This window comes from Eptatretus burgeri, chromosome 18 (assembly GCF_056783735.1).
Source record: "Eptatretus burgeri isolate ZD-2024b chromosome 18, Ebu_testis_v1, whole genome shotgun sequence".
In the NCBI taxonomy this organism is placed as follows: Eukaryota; Metazoa; Chordata; class Myxini; order Myxiniformes; family Myxinidae; genus Eptatretus; species Eptatretus burgeri.
The window spans coordinates 39,548,507-39,567,750 of record NC_140978.1 but is presented as its reverse complement, the minus strand read 5'-3'; the positions used below and the strand labels follow the sequence as shown (position 1 = coordinate 39,567,750).

The 19,244-nt window shown below is 42.8% G+C and overlaps 1 protein-coding gene across 3 annotated transcripts in view; it reads right to left on the bottom strand.

Moving 5' to 3' along the window:
* LOC147008938 (palmitoyltransferase ZDHHC5-like) overlaps positions 1 to 19,244 on the bottom strand; it is a 172,199-nt gene that overhangs the window by 10,722 nt on the left and 142,233 nt on the right. For all 3 annotated transcript variants that reach the window (XM_085863827.1, XM_085863828.1, XM_085863830.1), the window contains one exon: positions 9,932 to 10,047. In XM_085863827.1, the coding sequence (XP_085719953.1) occupies positions 9,932 to 10,047 (116 nt within the window). The remainder of the gene's footprint in view (positions 1 to 9,931; positions 10,048 to 19,244) is intronic.

The following is a 19,244-nucleotide window of genomic DNA, read 5'->3' as shown; positions in this document are numbered from 1 at the left end:
GACCCGATCATAGCGGCTTTGACATTGCGTGAAATCATCTTAAGTGCTTTTGAGTAATCGAGCTCGTTGGCATGGCCACCAACTGCCCAGCATCTTGCAAACAACCTGGATGTCATGCCAGGAGAATTTGCAAGATTTTTGAGGACCGTTTCCTGGTGGACCAACATCTTAGACCATCAAAGCAAGACACTTCATCTTGTGGATAGGTCAGGCTATCTGCAGGGCATCTACAGTGGATGGGGAAGCTGTCAGAGTACATACTTATCTGCATGACACGAAGTCACTTATTCAGGGAGTGCTGAACTAACTCCTCTTATCAACAGACTTGGCCACACCGAGAGCTAATCCCTTGAGATTGAAACTGTAGTAGTTGTTGCTCTGCAGCAAGCCTCGAGTCAAGATTTGAATTTGATGGAGGGGAAAATATTAAAGAAAGAGCAGACATGAAAAAGGATGAAAGGCTTCTTGTGTGGATCAGAGGATTGGACATCTTTGCTTGCGAAGCACGGTACAACAGAAGTTGTCACTGGAAACATGTCGCAGACGCATGAAGGCGGGGAGTGAGAGTGAGTCAAAACAAGTTCAACAGATCCAGCTTGAACTACTCAACAAACTAATAAAGACCAATGATAGATTGAACTGGTTTGCTTTGTGCATTGCTTCTTCACCGCTTTGGATATTCCCACCTGGAGATCCCACAGGTTGGGCTCCGGTGACCTGTGATGTAGCACTCTGGTACATTTTCAGCTTGGTGTACTTTCAGTGAACGTTTACCACTTTTTGTGATCCACGGGATGTCTGGAATGGTACCACCACATGTGTTAAAAAGACGGTCAACATCTTGAATCGTAATTCCACGTGCCGTTTGTATATATCCGGCTCCCGTGAGCTTGTTGATAGGTTGATCAAAATGATCAGTTGGAATTAAATACATATTGCACACTGGAATTGTGGATGATTTGTGTTGACAACAGACTAGTAGCTTCAGTTGTGCACATACACTTGATCTCCATCTTTTTACGACCTTCTTTGTTGCAGAATATGCAGTCAGGCTTGGATATCCGATTGGCTCAATCTGTTGAGGATCTCCTCGAGATACATGTTGATCATGATGTGTCAGGAATAGATTCAGTAGATGTGTCCAATCGGTTTAGGTTCATTGTCAAACGCTGTCAATAAGAGTATCTGTGGTATCGTTGGTTCTCATTGACGTAATGGGTATTAGTTCACTGGTGTCTTCCATCCTTGATGCAGAACCTGGTGGTTGTACGAGTCATCAGAGTCGTATTTAATGTAGACGTTGCAGTCTCTTGTCAACATATGTTGTTTGAGAGAAGAATGTGAAATGTTCACACTTTGAAGCACTAAAGTGAAGCACACAATCTTCTTTCTTTCTAGATTCAGTGTGCACTGTCCCTGCGCTTTCTCTTCTTTGCCGTCCTCGGTTGATCCATTATTCAGCTTTGGACTGTATCAGTCATCATCATCTGGAGGAAACGAGCACCGACCTACACTAGCATAGCTGCCACCACCAATAATGACGTGTCTACATTAGGTACCGTGATCAAACATCACAATTACAGCAACGATGGAATTTATCAAGTTTGTTTGAACATTCGATCCAGCATTTTCCTCAATCGTTATTACAATACTCTAGCAAGGATTTGTGTCTTCTTCTTCTTCTTCTTCTTCCGATCTTCCGATATGTGTGTCCGATAAATATGACTTTATCATACTTCACAGACTGTGGTGTGTGTGTGTGTGTGTGTGTGTGTGTGTGTGTGTGTGTGTGTGTGTGTGTGTGTGTGTGTGTGTGTGTGTGTGTGTTTGTTGCACTACTCTTCATACAGTTCTGGGCCGATTACATCCAGACTTGCTACATAGGATCAGAATTACTCCAATTAGTGTATTGAGGTGTTTTTATTTTTGCTGGTGGTTTTGGGGGGGGGGGGGAGGGAAGGTGGGGGGGGGGAAGGGAGTGAAAGTGGGGGATGCAAATTCTCTCTGTAAATCTGTATCATGTAGCGCTACTTGAACTGGGAGAGAGTATTACTCACCATTTACATTACAATATTCATGTCCCCAGCCTGGTGTTGGCTTTACGGTTAAGGTGGCTGGCTTAAGATCTTAGGGTCTTGAGTTTGAGCCCCCGTCTCTTCCGTTGAAGTAACACCAAGTGGGTTGACTCAGCCTGTCATCCTTCCGAGGTCGGCAAAATGAGTACCAGCTCAATGGGGGCAATAAGCCATTCAAGTATCCTGCGTCAGAGTGGTGACCCATCCACGATTGTACTCTTTAGCCAAATGAAACTGCCTCGGCAGCCCTATGCTCCTCACAGCGTGAAAGGAATGGTTATTCCTGTCCCCACGTTTTCCAGTACAGTGAGGTGTTTTGAGTTGTAAGCAGTAGGTATGTTTTTGCTTAATGGACGTAACCTTGGTTTTTTTTTGCCGACACAGAGCTGTCAGTTGCCTATATGCACATTACCCAAATATAGGTATGAGTCAGAAGAATGTGTTGCATGTTCAGAACAAGATCATCCAGAGGGAGGGCACTCTGCTAGAATTTACATAATTGAAGGAGGAAATAAATGATTGTTCAAATAACAGAGAACACTTGGAACAGAGCATTCAAAATGGGATGGATGGGCGAGCTCTCTCCGGCTCGTACACGTTCCGCAGCTCCGCGCGGCACAGCAGGCTTAGCCGCGCTCCCCGTTCGCGCCTCCTCCGTTCTCCTCAGCTTCTCCAGCTACTGCAGGCTTCAGGCTTCAGACTTCCACGCGGCTCCTCGACCTCTCCAGACTGACACTCCACCGACTCACTCCACCGACCGACTGCGAACTGGCGCTCTGCTCGCCCTTATATCGGGTCCGTGAGGAGAGATCTGACCTTTGATCCCTCACCTCTGACCTCCACTGGCTCCGCCCCTCTCAATCTTTTGATCCGAATTCTGAGGCAAAGCTTGGAGCAAGCGGACGTGGTAAAAATCATCAACGCTGAAGGGAGAAGGAAACCACCGCGATTGTTTGCAGCGATGCCGTTCGATGCGGACTCGCCGTGGCTGGCGCCAAGATGGCGTCGTTTCGGAGATGAAGGTGAGGCGATGTTGTTCGTGTCGAGTATTGGAGGAGATGCGGTTTGGGAGATGGTGAGGAGATGTCGTTGTTGTGAAGGCGGTTGTGGAGAGGGTGGTTGGTGGTTGGCATGGTGGAGGAGGTGGTTGGTGGTTGGCATGGTGGAGAAGGTGGTTGGTGGTTGGCGTGGTGGAGAAGGTGGTTGGTGGTTGGCGTGGTGGAGAAGGTGGTTGGTGGTTGGCGTGGTGGAGAAGGTGGTTGGTGGTTGGCGTGGTGGAGAAGGTGGTTGGTGGTTGACATGGTGGAGAAGGTGGTTGGTGGTTGGCGTGGTGGAGAAGGTGGTTGGTGGTTGATGTGGTGGAGAAGGTGGTTGGTGGTTGGTGTGGTGGTTGGTCCAAAATATTGATAGCAAAAGAAAAACGGCTAACTCAAAGATCACAGCCTGGGTGACACGAACAATTCCCATTAGACAACGGTGGGGAAATCTATCTGAACACGGACTTATCCGCATAACTGATCTAAGGACCGAAATGGTGCTCTGCGAATTTCCACAGCCGTAACAGTATGTATGATTGTATGTATGTATGTATGTTCCTGAAATACAGCCAAAACGGTACACGATAGCACAAACATTTTCGGCCCACCTTACTCACCATTCGCCTGCAGTGTGCAGTATCATGTTTCGTTCAAATTGGGCAATGAAAAAAAAAATATTAAAAAATCAATTCCCGATTCAGTCAAGTTCTCTTCGGGAGAACTTGATCAATACAAACAACCTCAGCGGTATAGTTCGCTGAGGCTATCTTTTTTATTTTCTTGAGATGATTTATTTGAAAATGTCAAACATTTAGTATCGACAAAGAACGATTTATTTTTAAGTATAAAATAAACATCGCCATTTTGATCTAATACTTCGTGTTCATTAATAAATATAATTGCGTTTAGAAGATTATGCACAATAATTTCTTCAACTTTCTTTTCTCCGTTTTTTTTTCACATTGACGCGTAATATCAAGATTCGTTCAAGTCGGGCAACGAAAAAAATTATTAAAAAATCAATTCCCGATTCAGTCAAGTACTCTTCAGGGTTATTTGATCAATGCAAACAAACTTAGCGGTATAGTTCGCTGGAGCTATCTTTTTTTTTTATTGATGATTTTTTAAAATCAAACTCTGTCACAACGGGTTCATGGGTTGTCTAGTAATCTACAAATACCGGGTCTAAAGTACAATTCTATCCAAATATATAGAAGTGAACATAATTTTTCTCATCTGGGATCTCCAAATGAACAATAAAATATCACTCATGCAAGGTTAGAGTGCAGTACGGAAACTGAATCTCAATCACCCGGAGACGGCAAAGTCATTCACGAGGAACCATGATGTACATGAACTGCACGATGATGTAATCTTAATACGTTGGCTGTGCACACTGAAAAATCGTCACAAGCTATCAAGTTCAGTCTCAAAACTTCACCAAGTCATCCCTCTAATAGATACAGTAGACTAAACAGCACTGTAATTAAGGTTATACATAAATAATCAGAATAAGTCATGCTAATTTGATTGAGAAATTCGATGAAGTGTTAGGTTTGATTATTTATCATTGCGATTGCAGGACTGTTCAGATGAGTATTAATTAGAAATGCAAATTTGATAAACCATTGAACAGGAAACTGAATAACCATTCAAATGATATACAATCAAATGATACACAACAATGAACGAACAGTATATTCAAACTGAGACGAGAGCCTGCTAAGCAACCAAACCCCCAAAATGTCAGAGTACGGAAATCTCCTCGCGTGATTATGGGTACCCATTAATAAGGTGTTTGAATAACAATTCCAACCCAAGATATTTTGTGTTAACATCGTTTTTCTCACCCAGGAGATTTACCTCTTGCAATGTAAAGATGGCACTTCGTTGTTTTTTTTTCCAGGAAGTTCACAACGGAGTGAACGATGATGGGAAAATCCAACAATGGACGTTATTTCCCTATTCACCAGCTTCGACAGGCGATCTGCCTAGCTGACATCTGATCACGGTAACACGCTTGCAAGCTTTTGGACCCGGTTAACTTCAACAAAAATACCTCGTAAAAAACTGCCATGGGAGTAATTCATATAATCATTGGTCATGATGCATTAGCATAACACCTCATCCAGATAAAATGGGTTAAGAAACAAATCGGCATATCGGAATAGCACCTCGATTCCCGATAATCACGGCATGCCATTCTGATGATGAACATATGGAAACCTCCGTATGAGACGTTACAAAAATACGGATTTCCGTAATATTAGGAGGGAGTTTCAACCATGATACTCCACGGGGAGTTGATGACATATGCCAAGTTTCAATTTTTTATGTTGAACCATTTCGAAGAAGCAAAAATGTCTAACTTTTTCCCTTTAATCCAATATGGCTGCCATACCATTTGACCAATGACATCAGAGTTGGACATAAAATATTCTTCATGGGGAGTCCATCCTATGTTAAAAATTTTACATCCATCGGACAAGCAGTTGCAGAGAAAACCATATTTAAAGCGAAAACATATAAATGCGCTCTGTCTCTGTCTCTCTCTAAATCTCTCTCTCTCCCTCTCTAAATGTGTGTGTGTGTGTGTGTGTGTGTGTGTGTGTGTGTGTGTGTGTGTGTGTGTGTGTGTGTGTGTGTGTGTGTGTGTGTGTGTGTGTGTGTGTGTGTGTGTGTGTCTCTCTCTCTGTGCCTCACTGTGTTTCTGTATGTGTGTGTCTCTGTTTATCTCTGCGAGACTCCAGAATAAATTTGTCCTGGTCAGACACCAAACCTCTCCACCAAGTTCCATCCAAATCTGTCCATAACTTTCTGAACTAGAGGGGGAGCACTCGGCAGAGTGCAAAACCTCCGCCGCCAATACTGCTAGGTCACTCAAGTGAACCTGATATCCTATTCATTCAATTTGATGTCAACAGTGCTCACAGAGTTATAGTTTGCAACTTTCCCTTTTACTTTTAACTTTTACATACTCAAGTCATTCGTCATAACTTCATTCCTCGAGACAAATTGATTTTATGTGGGTATATCCACCTGAAGTTCCAAAATCAGCCGCAATTATAATTTTGGCATGTTTTTTTTGTTGGAAATCACTTAAACGTAGAAATGCAAAAAAAAAATCGAAATTTTGTTGAAAATTTTTTTTTCTTTTTTTTCTCTAACAATTTTTTATATTTTTTGGTTGGAAATCACTTAAAACATGTAGAAATGCAAAAACAAAAATTCAAATATTTTTCCAAAATGGCCACCATAGCGGCCATATTGGACTTTGGACCAAGTCAAAATCTAATGGCATGATCCTTGGACCATACCTAATCCCCCCACCAAGTTTCGTCGAAATCCGTCGAGGAATTTTTCCGTAATACTCTTCACAAACAAACAAACAGACAGGGGTGAAAACAGTAACCTCCATCCATCTTCGATGGCGGAGGTTAAATATCCTGCTCACAGCCAAACAGACAGACAAACAGGGGTAAAAACATAACCTCTGTCCACTTTCGGTGGCAAAGGTAATAACTCGCGAAAGTGGGGAAAAGCATTGCATCGAAAATATTGTTTAACTTGTGAGCACAAGTATGACTAGAGGGGGAGCACTCGGTAGAGTGCAAAACCTCCGCCGCCAATACTGCTGGGTCACTTAAGTGAACCTGATATCGTATTCATTGTAGGTCAAAACGGATCAGACTCTACTGAACCACGATTGAATAAACTAAACTAGATTAATGCGCATGTAGAAATGCCCAAAAAAAAAAAAATCTAAACTTTTTTTGAAAAAAAAGGTGCAAAATTTCTTTTTTTGGGGGGGGGGGGGGTTGGAAAGCACTTAAAACATGTAGAAATGCAAAAACAAATATTCAAATATTTTTTCAAAATGGCCACCATAGCGGCCATATTGGACTTTGGACCAAGTCCAAAATCTAATGGCATGATCCTTGGACCATACTTAATCCCCCCACCAAGTTTCGTCAAAATCCGTCCAGGAGTTTTCCGTAATACTGTTCACAAACAAACAAACAAACAAACAGACAGGGGTGAAAACAGTAACCTCCGTCCATCTTCAATGGCGGAGGTTAAAAATGCAGGAATCCAAATCAAACTTTGTAATGAGTGCTGCTGATGTGATGTTAAACGTGATAGGGTGAAATCCAAAAGTCATTAACATTTTTAACAAGCCGGTAGGCGACATGGCTGCTCGCTCCAGATGGAAAGCTGGCCGACGTGACTAGCCGATATTCATGTGCATGCTATCAATCAATTTAGCACAATAAATATGATTATCACAGCCCTCTTAGTTTGCGCCCAGAAACCCGCATTGTGAAATTTCAGGCATGTTTCCAAAGAGACTCTAACAAATGGCAGCCCTGGTAATTCCATTTATGCATTTGCTAAAGATTAAATTTTTTTTATATGATGCTGTAAGACATTCTCCTTGGGCACAAAAAAAAGCAGGTCCATCGGAGGTATTGATTTTTTTTGTACAGTCCACAATAAGTGTACGATGTACGATAAAGTATTTTAGCTGTTGCCAAGCAACGGAGGTGTGCATAGCAACCATTCATTTTTGTGTACATGTTAGCCACATTGTACACATTTCACCCAAGTTTCATCAAAATCAGACTTTCTCTTAGAGATATTCGCAATTAACCGTTTCTGAAATGTTCGACATGTACGCGCCCAAAACCTATCTCCTCCTACAAATATTTTTTGTTAGGGCTGCAAATTGGCATGAAGGGAGCAAGATAGATTGCGCACAGAACTCTAAGCTTCGATTTTTCGATTTTCTTTTTTTAGATTTTTTGACCACTTTAAAGGGCCGTTGCTATGCCGTTGCTAGGGCCTGGGGTCCCAGATTCGAAAGCACACGATTCCCAGAAATATTGGTCCTACCTACCAAATTTCATTGGAATCGGTTGAGTGGTTTTACCCCTAGGCTTGATCAAAGTTTCGTGGACAGACAGACAGATGGAAATGTCCAGAATAAGCGTGCTCTAAGAGCAGCCAAAAAATGCATTTTTGGCTCTGAAATATTCCATAGACATCAAATTTGGGTAAAAGTTGGTCTTCATACTCCTCTTGGTAGGAGTCAACTTATTAAATACCAAAATAATTGATTGCATACATATTTTTTGAAAAAAAAGACGTTTTTTGACACGAAAAAAGCCTGTTTTTAGAAAGCTCAATTTTTTTTTTTGAAAGCATCCCTCCAGTAAATTTTTGATTTGTAATGACAGATCATATCAGAAATAACTGTTCAGAATTAATTTTGACCATATGGAACAAAATAATTTTTCACCATATCACATCAACAACATGAACATGTCCCTTTGCGTCCCTTTGCTTTCCGTCCCTTTTTTTTTTCTGTCCCTTTGCTTTCCGTCCCTTCACATTGTACTATACCGAGAAGTTGGTTGGGACTGAAATTTCACTTAAAGTACATATGAAAAAATGCTATTCAGACATCTCCCATATGATTACAAATGCAGTAAAACAGATTTTATTTAATTTATATTTATAATGTATATACACTCCAGGCAAGAAAATAAAAGTTAAGATTTCTCAATTCTATCGATTCCGTCCCTTCGCCATGATTTTTTTTCCAGAATTTTTTTATGCATCAAGTGACTAATTTGAAATTTGGTGTACTTATGTTGCCCAACTCATCGCTTCAAATTATACTCTTTCCTAGAATTAATACCCTCAATCAGTTTTGGACTCAAAGATTATTGTACGATTTTCCGTCCCTTTGCTTTACGGAACTTTTGGATTTCACCCGATATTAGACGGTCGGTGAAAGACAAGGAAAAGAAAAGAAAAGCTCTACTGACATTTTTCATTGTCAAATTCAATATCTTTCCATTTCAATAAGGGTTTATCTATATTATATTGTTGAAATCCTTCTGGTTTGGAGATTATAACACCAAGTTGGGTTGAGGAACTTTGAAATCATGACCATTAAGAGCTTCACATTCAATTTCACCAAAGACTTTTCAGTTTCGAGGGATGGTCAGATGCTCGAAAAATGAACATTAGTCAAACAGCGTCTGCCTTGAGTGACAGAGTCTTCCAGGAGAAGAAAATGAAATATGTGAAATTTGGAAAATGCAAAACCTCACATTCCGCTTTTGTTGCTTCTTTCCCAAGTAAACATTGCAATGCGGAGTAATCCCTGAAAGACGCATCTTCATCTTCAAACTTCTTGCTGCCACGCAGCACAAGGCCTGAACTACAGCTCTCCACCAAAGCCTATATTGTGTAGATGTGCTTCTTCCATATCAATTTCAGACATCCATAGAGGTGAGATGTCCGTCGATCTGAGGGGGTCATCCGGAAATGCTACGCGTGTCCACCGCTTGGGGTACCCGGTGAGTCAAGGTTGCCTCCAAAGCCTTTGCAGGGGAGGTGCGGTTTTGGTTGGCAGTCCACCGAGAAGGTAACTAGAATCTAGAATCTTCCAGCTATCGGATAAATAGTAATCAATGGGGGCAGAGAAAGCGAATTAGCTCTTTAAACTTCCAAAAAAATAAAATGAAACAGAACTCCAGCTTAGGGGTTAGGCAATGGGCCAGCAATCCATTGTTGTAAATAAAATATTTAACTACAAATAGCTTGAAGGACACATTGTGGGCCAGCATCATGGGCCAAAACCGTAGCAGCTTATAAAAGCAGAAAAGAGGGGCAACAAAATACTCAAAAGAGGAACTATTAAATTGGAGTATCAGGGAAAGAGACAACACACAATCCATCGACATATTTATGAATGAGCAAACGTAATTGAAGAATTTACATAAAAACCAAAATTCAACTTCTACCTACCTTATCAGTACCAGGGTGGTAATGGGCACCCGGATCTGGACAAAGGCCTCCAGAGGGGCGGAACTTGTACATGGTAGGGGTGGGTGGGGCAACACTCTTCCCAACCAGTTCAGTTTCTGCCACACAAATGCACATTGCACATCGGTGAGATTTTTCACAAAGAGTAAGGAACTCCATTAATCAGACCATGTGTGTGAAACGGCTATTTAGAGTAAAGAGAAGAAAAACAATTAGTGGAACGCACAATAGCCAACAAAACTGGTGATAATTATCATTTGTACTGTGGCCTTGAGCTACCAAACGCGTTCCTTGGCTTTGTAAAGGTGTTCTTTTGAAAGCAACATCAATGTATAGAAAATACGAACTGTGAAAGGTGATATTAACGAGCACGTACGAGTAACTTACGATGCAATCGTATCAAATCAAGATAAGTAGTGTATAAATAAAAATGGGGTTTCTGTACATCTCACTAAAATGCATTCACCTGGCTGGTAAAATAATCCTAAAATCCCACACAACTGAAGCAGGTGAACAAACGGATTTCAGCAGGGAGGGAAAAAAAACCTCGTGTTCGGTGTATATAAAAAAAACCCATCAGATCACTTCACACATGACTGGCTTGCAATTGAAGTTTCTGATAAGAATCATCAAGAAATAAAAATCTACCATAAAAATGTTACCATCTTGAAAAATCCATCATCTTGAAAGAACTTCCTTTTTCGCAGGATTTTTTTTTAAACTAAGATAGAGGCCCTCCCCTCCACTTTATACAAAAACAAACCCCACTCAATTAATTCAGACCTCACTCAATCAATTAAAACCCCATTCAATCAATTCAGACCTCTCTCAATCAATTCAGACCTCTCTCAATCAATTCAGACTTCAATCAATTTAAACCTTTCAAAAAAACCGAGTTAATATCCCAGTAAAGGAAGCAAAATTTGTGATAATTAACTGCTGAATGAACTCACAGCACATTTGATAATTTAACCACATCCCAACAATGCAGGTTTGAACTCTCACCTTGCTAAAATGTTTTTAACAGTGTGTGTGGTGTATGTGTGTGATGTCACATCAATGTGTTTGAATATATGATGCATAATCACGTATTAAATCAGTATGTATGCATGTATGTATGTATGCATGTATGTATGTATGTATTAGTGGGAGAAAGATATATAGTGGGGCAACTTAGCAAAACAATTGTGCATTTTGTGAGGAAAGCACCAAATTTGGCACACAAGTAACCTAACATATTATGAACAGATTTGGATATTGGGCCATCTCAAATTCAGCCGCTGATGGCTGTGGCAGCCATTTTTCGAAATGGCCACAAGTGGTTACTATAATTTCACTCTAACATTGGTTTGAACATTTATTAAAAGCTGAATTAAGAAAAACATAACCTGTAGCCACCTCAAGTTTAAAGATAGCCACAATTTTGCAAGATGGCTGCTAATTATTTGTGTACCGGACGACTATCTCACTCATAGAAATTGGTTGTTGAGAATGGTGGCAAACAAATCGCGGGCTGCGTCTAATTGATATGAATACCAACATCGCATATGTAAAGTCAGTGGTTGTTGAGCATGGTTGCAAACGAATCATGGGCTGCGTCTCATGTTATATATTATTTCCGAGTTTGTGGTTTCGTGTCGCGCTATCTTCGACTTTGTTCTGCGTTCGAGTAACGTGATATTCGGCTTACATTATCTCAAAGACCATATGAGGTGCATGGTACAAAAAAAATTAAATAAAATCATATATTATTTCCGAGTTTGTGGTTTCGTGTTGCGCTATCTTCGACTTTGTTCTGCGCTCGAATAACGTGATATTCGGCTTACATTATCTCAAAGACCATATGAGGGGGATGGTACAAAAAAAAGTAAATAAAATGGTTCTGAAACAGTGAAATCGTATTCCACTGACTGCATTAAAGTAAAATTACTACTGATACTCTGCATCAGTTCCTTTCTCAAACACACCCACCCCAACATGTCGTGCAGAGCGCGGGTTATGCGAGTTCATATGAATACCGACATCTCACTCATAGAAATTGATCGAGAGATGTCTGATTTAAATGTTATGAATCAGTGACACAGTCTGCTCTGTTAATATTCTCTCAATTTTGTGAGCACTCTCCCTCACACACACACAAAGCTGTGCATTCAAGTGCAGCCTTTTTGCACTTGCAACGCTTCAGACAGCTCTTCTTGCACTTGCACGATACTAGCTCATAGCAGGTGTGGGCTGCTTTGGGTAGCTTCGTCCAGTGTGGCTCGTACACCCCCCTCGTCATTCTTGACCCAGCCCCAGCTGGATGGAGGAGGCAGCTCTGGCGTTGGTAGCAGTGTTTGACCCCACACATGGCCTCCTTGGTAGGCCGCCCTCTTCACATGCTCATCCAGAGCTGCCTTGGTTGGCGGAATCAGCTGCACGTTGTTCTTCTTCGCGAAGAGTTTCTTCCGGGCCTTGTCAATGTCGTTGCACGTGCTGGTTCCGTCATAGAGCAATATGATGAACCTCTCGATGGTGTGCATGACATCATCTGGTATGCCACTTGGTGCAGAGGAAAGCTTCAGCAGTGCGTCTAAGTTCTGGCAGAACGGTCCAGATTGTCCAAGTCGTCTTCTTACCATGTCCAGCAAAGCTAGATACAGTGTCACACCCAGTCAGAGCGTGAAACATTGGGAGTGCCTGTGCCTTCTCTGGTCCTAGGCCAGCTGCTATTTCGTGGGCTGCCAGGGACCGAAAACTCTTCCCAGTGCCAAATGCTAGCCACAGTTGATCTTCTGGTTGCAGTCCCTGGGCCACTGACACAGCCAACACCACAACATCGGTGTCAACTGTCTTGATCAGCATCTTGTGGTGACCATGGTTGGCTGCATGGGATGCATGCAACAACATTCGACTGTCAGCTTCTTCGTGGCTGCATGGGGCGAGCAAGGCCAGATCTAGCAGCGGTGGCTTGCTCAGGACTGCCTCTCCATCAGTGATAACCAGCTGCTTGTCATCCTGGTCAAACCACCTGAAGATAGCTTCTGATAGGAACTTGAACAGCTCGGTCTTGTTGGTGTCCACTCGGGGGAAGTTCTGCCAGTTTCCAGGTATAACTGCTGCTCCGACCACGCGTCTACGCACTCCTTTTCCACGCTTTGATCTTGCACTGTCTTTCAGTGAATCAGAAACGTAGCGGTCCCAGACCAGGTCCAGGCATGACACAGTCTGAAGCTTTGTTGACAGGTACGGTATGAAGACATCCTGGGCATAGTCATCAAAGTTCTTGGCTACCGCAGGCTTCAGCATCTGGACAATGACTGCCCCATCAAGAACTAGGCTGGTGGTAGCCTCTGATTGGGCATTGGAGAACTCTTCAAAGCATTTCAGGAGATCACTCTTCGTACCTAGACGGAGACTTTCTCCATCGGAGAGAGCTGGAGGACATGCTTGATTCTCATGATGAAAGAACTCTTCAAGGTTTCCATCCCTCGTCTGGCAACTGATGTAGAGCCGTGAGAAAAGTGCCACGTCGTTCCTGAGAGAGTCCAGCTGCTGTTTCCCTTTGCTCACACTTCTCGGGGTGGAACTTTTTTTTTGTTTTGCTCACAACTTTTTTTTCTCAACCAAATCAAATTGTTACTTTCTTTGACCATTATTGGACCTTTATTAGTAAATAAACTTTCACTATCAACCTGCGTTTCTCTCCAGTAAAGCAGATGTGTCATAACAGTAACCACTGGTGGCCATTTTGAAAAATGGCTGCCACAGCCATCAGCAGCTGAATTTGAGATGGCCCAATATCCAAATCTGTTCATAATATGATAGGCTACTAGTGTACCAAATTTGGTGCTTTCCTCACAAAATGCACAATTGTTATGCTATATTTAGCTAAGTTGCCCCACTAATACAGGTAGTGGACAGAAAAATGGAAACACCTCGGTAAATGAGGGACACCAAATCCAGTGAAAGCAATGGTGTGGCCACTGCTTGTTCACCTTGCTGTGTTTGTTCTGCGCACTTTATTTCCCCTCGATCTTGTCCCTTTGTTTACCTTATACTTTTTGTCTTGTTAGTCCTGTGTTTTCGTTTGTCTTTCCCTTCCTGCTTTTCCCCGGCCTTCTTCCTGTCTGGCGGGCCTCACCCACCAGGCAGGAAGGTATCCTCGTGAGGCCCGACCACCACCCCCTCCCTCGCATGCCCCCCCACCCCTTCTTTCTCTTGTGTTGTCCCCGCCATCCCCAGGACTCCAGAATGGCGGGCAGGTGCCATAACTGCATCAGATTCGTGTTTTCCAAGGAAGAAGCCGTGCTGACGAGTGAGGTAAGTGACCGGAAGGTTTTGTTATACATACTGGGGTTCAAGGGTGAGGATTTATATTGCCTCATCTCTTTGGCCCATGGTTTTGATATGTCCTTTCAGTCCACTGAAAGGCTTACCGAGTTTAGGGTGAGGTGGACTACTGCTCGGTCAGCTTTGTCTCTTGCTGACTGGGCGGTCGAGGCCCTCTCTAACCATGAAAGGGTCGTGACTGTCTGCCTTTACAATGAGAGCATTACAAATTACGATATGGATTATTGGTTGTCAAGATATGTGGATGTTAAGACCCCACCATGGTATATCCGAAGTGGTCTGGGTTTATGGACTGGGACCCGGCAATTTCGTGTTAAGTTCCGGGTCAAGGAGGATGGCATGGTGACCCATATCCAGAATGGGATAATCATTGGGATGGACCATGGACAAGTTTTTTATGCAGGATAGCCGAAAATATGCCACAGATGCGGACAGCTGGGCCACCGAGCCTCTGAGTGCAAAGAACAATTTTGCTCGCAGTGTGGCCAGCTGGGACATGTAAGGGAACACGGCACCTCTCAGATGCGGTGCAACTTCTGTGGTTTACTGGGGCACACCTTCTGCTCCTGCCTGCAGAGTTATGTGAGCAAGATGGTGTTGTTGCCCCGGAATCAAGTATGGTGGTGCCAGTGCCTGTCGTATCACCCTCCCCCACTGCAGTAAGGAAAGACAGAAGGAGGAGGGAGAAGAGAGAGGAGAGTAAAGAAGAGAAAGAAGGAAGAGGTGAAGGGAAGAAAGGAGGAGGGGGGGAGCAAGGACCAGGAGGTGGCTACGTCAACCACTGGGCTCACGGGCGAAGGACCCCTCCAAAGGATAGTTAGTTGCTCCAGTGGCGGGGGTGGAGGGAGCAGCCTCCACTCGGGAGACCCCACCATGGGAGGAAGAAGGAGCCGGCTACTAAGGCATAAACCTCGATAATTGGGAAACCAAAAATTTGGTTTGGGGGGGCAGGAGAAAGAGAAAGCTCCCCTGGACACAGGCCCAGTGACCGTTTATAAGAAAAGGGTCCACAAAAAGCAACTCCGCTACAAATGCCCAGATAATCGACAACATAGTGAATTAAGAGATATATTGAAAAGTGCCTTCACATTTCTTCTTATTCTTATTGGATCTTCCCGTGTTCTTTAATTTCTCGCTTGACTGTGTTCTTCAATTTCTTGTTTGACTTTGTGTTCTTCAATAACTTCTTGTTCTTTGATTCTTGTTTGATTGCTCATTCAATTTATTGATTTGATGACTCACAATTTGGTTTATTGTTAAGATTTTTTTACCTTTTTGTTTTAAATAAAAAAGGCAGAGGACATAAAAGCCTCAGTGACTGAAAGAGGGGTGATTGTTGGGGCACGTTTGGCAGGAGCTTCAGTAACAAAGACAGCTCAACTTGCTGAAGTTTCATGAGCAACGATGTCTAAGGTGATGTTGGCATGGAATTCTGATGGAAAGACATCATCAGCAAAGGGCAAGTGGGCAGAAGCACACACTCCAGTATCATGATACCTGTGCATCAATTTGAAATTCAAGGCAAAGCAGGCGAGCAACTGCAGATCAATTGACTGCAAATCTCAATCTTGGGCACGAGTGGCCAGTTTCATAAAAAAACGGTCTGCCGAGAATTCCACAGAGCGGGATACCATAGTTTGGTTGCAGTGCACAAACAATTCATCACAACTGGCAATGCACGTTTGCGAGTCCAGTGGTGCAAAGAGCACAGGCAATGGACGACCGAGCAGTGGAGAAATGTGATATGGTCAGATGAATCATCCTTCATCATGTTCTCGCCAAACGGACAAATGCACATGTGGCACCAACCGAAAGAACTCTATAACCCTGAGTGCTTTGTTCCAACAGTGAAGGGTTCTGGTGGTTCTGTAATGTTGTGGGGTGCATTTTTCTGGCATGGTTTGGGTACAGTCATTCTCTTAGAAGGCAAAGTCAATGCCAATCACCATTTAATGGTACTGAGCGATCATCTTCACATCATGTTGCAGCATTTCATTCCTGCTGGGAGGGGGGGGTCTTCCAGGATGAAAATGCCCCCATCCACAGAACACATGTGGTTGCCCAATGGTTTGATGAGCATGACACTGATGTTATCCATATGTGATGGCCTTCAGTCACCAGACCACAGCGTTGGACAATGGGCACCCTCAACACTCAGCAGTGATCCCAATTGGCATCCTGCGTGCCAAGAAGAATGGAGGGAGGGGTGAGGCGCCCAACCCTGCACCGATGTAAGACATGCCATCTCATAAATTTCACCCCTCACCCAGTTTGACAAGAGGACCACGTGGTGACATGGAAAATGAATAAATTGGCAACATTGTATAATGATAGTGGATCCGAGAGGGAGGGAAAATAATTGAGGAAAGTTCTGTTCCACCTTTTGAAGTACGCATTTGGAGATAACAACCAATGATGCACACACACACACGAGAAACAAACTGTGGCTGCTGGTTGCATCATTACTGGAAGTGTGGCAGTGCCGCTGATGCAGTGCCCCCTGTTTACACAAAGCTGGTACTCATTATGCGAACCTCGGAAGGATGACGAGCTGAATCAACCCACCTGATGTTATTTCACAGCACAGCTGGGGCTCTCACTCGAGATCCTACGAACTCTAAACCGGTCACCTCAACTGTGGAGCCAACACCAAGCTTTTGTCACACACATTACCTCAACAGATGTGATTTTCAAAACCACACCCACAACTGCAATACCAATAAAAAACAAGAGTGCAAGTGAGCACAATATACGCCCGAACAAGAAGGTGTAATATACAGAATTGTGCTACTACATGGAAAACAGCATCCTGGTTGCCATGGTAACCACTTTAGATGACGAACGTATGTCGCGACACACCGTCTCCACAGTCTGTACCTATGTATCAAATATGAAATGTGAAAGTTGAAAACAATAAAAGTTTACATTTATACCTCTTATGCATTCATTGTATTCATTTACCAGGTTCTGCAGAAGGGGTAACAGGACTTTGTAAACACCCCATAGCTTATTGTCTCAGAGACATTGTAAAAGTGTTACCTTAGAAGTGGAATTGGATGTTATTTGTCGAATGGATGCTCGTGAATGTACCGTCGACGCCTCTGGGTTAATATAAGTTTGCCCCCAACTTATAAATATGGTACCGTTCAGGCAGAAGAAGAAGATGCATCGCTAACTTTGACCGCTTGCGGAAGATATTTGTATAAAACGTCTAGTAATTGTTTTGTATTTATTCATACATGTGTGTACTTGAATATAACTGTCATTAATCAAAAAGGCTTTGGCAATGTAGAAATTTTAAAAAAGTTGGGGGGGGGGAGGGGGTTGACTTAAATAAATAAACAAATCAAACCGAAAAAGAAAAAAAAACGAACTTTTTTTTTTTTTCAAACTTGGAAAAAATGTTTTGGCCTGAAACACTCTCTGGCACTCACTGACAAACCTCTTAAAGTTTGATGAAGATCCGTTCAGCCATCTCTGAGAAAAATGGTCACACACACACACACACACACACACACACACACACACACACACACACACACACACACACACACACACACACACACACACACACACACACACACACACACACACATACACCTCTTATAATATAGATAGGTGCCTTCGTTATGACATCATAATTGCACACATAGAATGCTACATCCGATCAGTATGAAAATGTTTGAGGGTCATCTATGGATAAATTGGTCCACAGAAAAAAACGCATGAGTTAAAAAAACAAAAAAAATTAGTCATGTGGTTCGGCTGCCATTTATTTTTTTTAAACATTCAAAAATCTTCTTCCTTGAAACAGCTGAACAGATTGAGGCGAAACTTTACATGGATGACCAACGTGAGCAATATTTCAAAATATCTATAACTTGGGTGTCATTTACAACCATGCCTTGTTAAGGATTCATGATGAAATGCAAATGTAATGTCACATACATGTTGTGCCCAACGATCGACAAGATACAAGCTATTCGCTGTAATAGCGGTACCATCATTTGATCGGCATCCCAGCTACCGCAATCCTACATCCTCTCTCCCCTCAAACCACCACCCCACCCCTACATTCAATACCTTGAAGGAACTTTGAGCATTTGCTGGATACCAGTGAACAATTTTCAAGAACAGTAACAAAAACTAAACAAATAGTGTTCATGAAACGTTCATTGCATTGCAGTTTGTTACACAGGAATAGTACTTCAACTGCAGCTCAATTTTTCACTTATACACCCTCAGACAAAACACCCGTCTTGTCTATCACCTGTAGCATTACGGAACAATTCAATAATTGTATCCTGGCTGTGATGACGAGCAATGCCCTTGATGATGACCCTTCGAGTGATGCCCATTAACCCATGCCTTGAATAAAGCAGGTTTTTCCAGTATAAAGTATGGTAATTCAGGTTCAGTGCACAAGATTAATAAGTCCGCTTATTTCTCTGAACCAGACTCGATGTTGTAAGCGTCCGCTCTGAGTTTGAGAGGTCGGCAGTTCAAACCCTGGCCGAGTCATACCAAAGACTTTAAAAAGGGTATGTGCTGCTTCCTTGATGGATGCTCTGCATTAAAAAGGATCGAGCACGGACAAACGACGCTGCGAAGGCAATGGCAAATCACCCAGTACAACCCTTGCCAAGAAAATGCTTCGGCAGCACCAACGCTCTGTAAAGAGTATGGTTCATCAAATCAAATTATTTCTCTGGTGAGTTGTGTTCATGGTAATGGTGACCGACTGACAAATGAAATAAGAGTGACTAATAATACGAATTATTTCTTGGGCCCCATGAAGTCTCTTTTCAAAGCCTCTTCTGGGTGCACGATTACCTCAAGATTGCTCGTTGAGCTCAGTGCGCTTCTGATCCCCGAGTCTGTGTTCAAATAGCGGAATTGAAACAGAAGGGGAACCTCGGAGAGGTGTCAAAGAGAGATGTTCACGGGAGTGCAATAGCAGAAT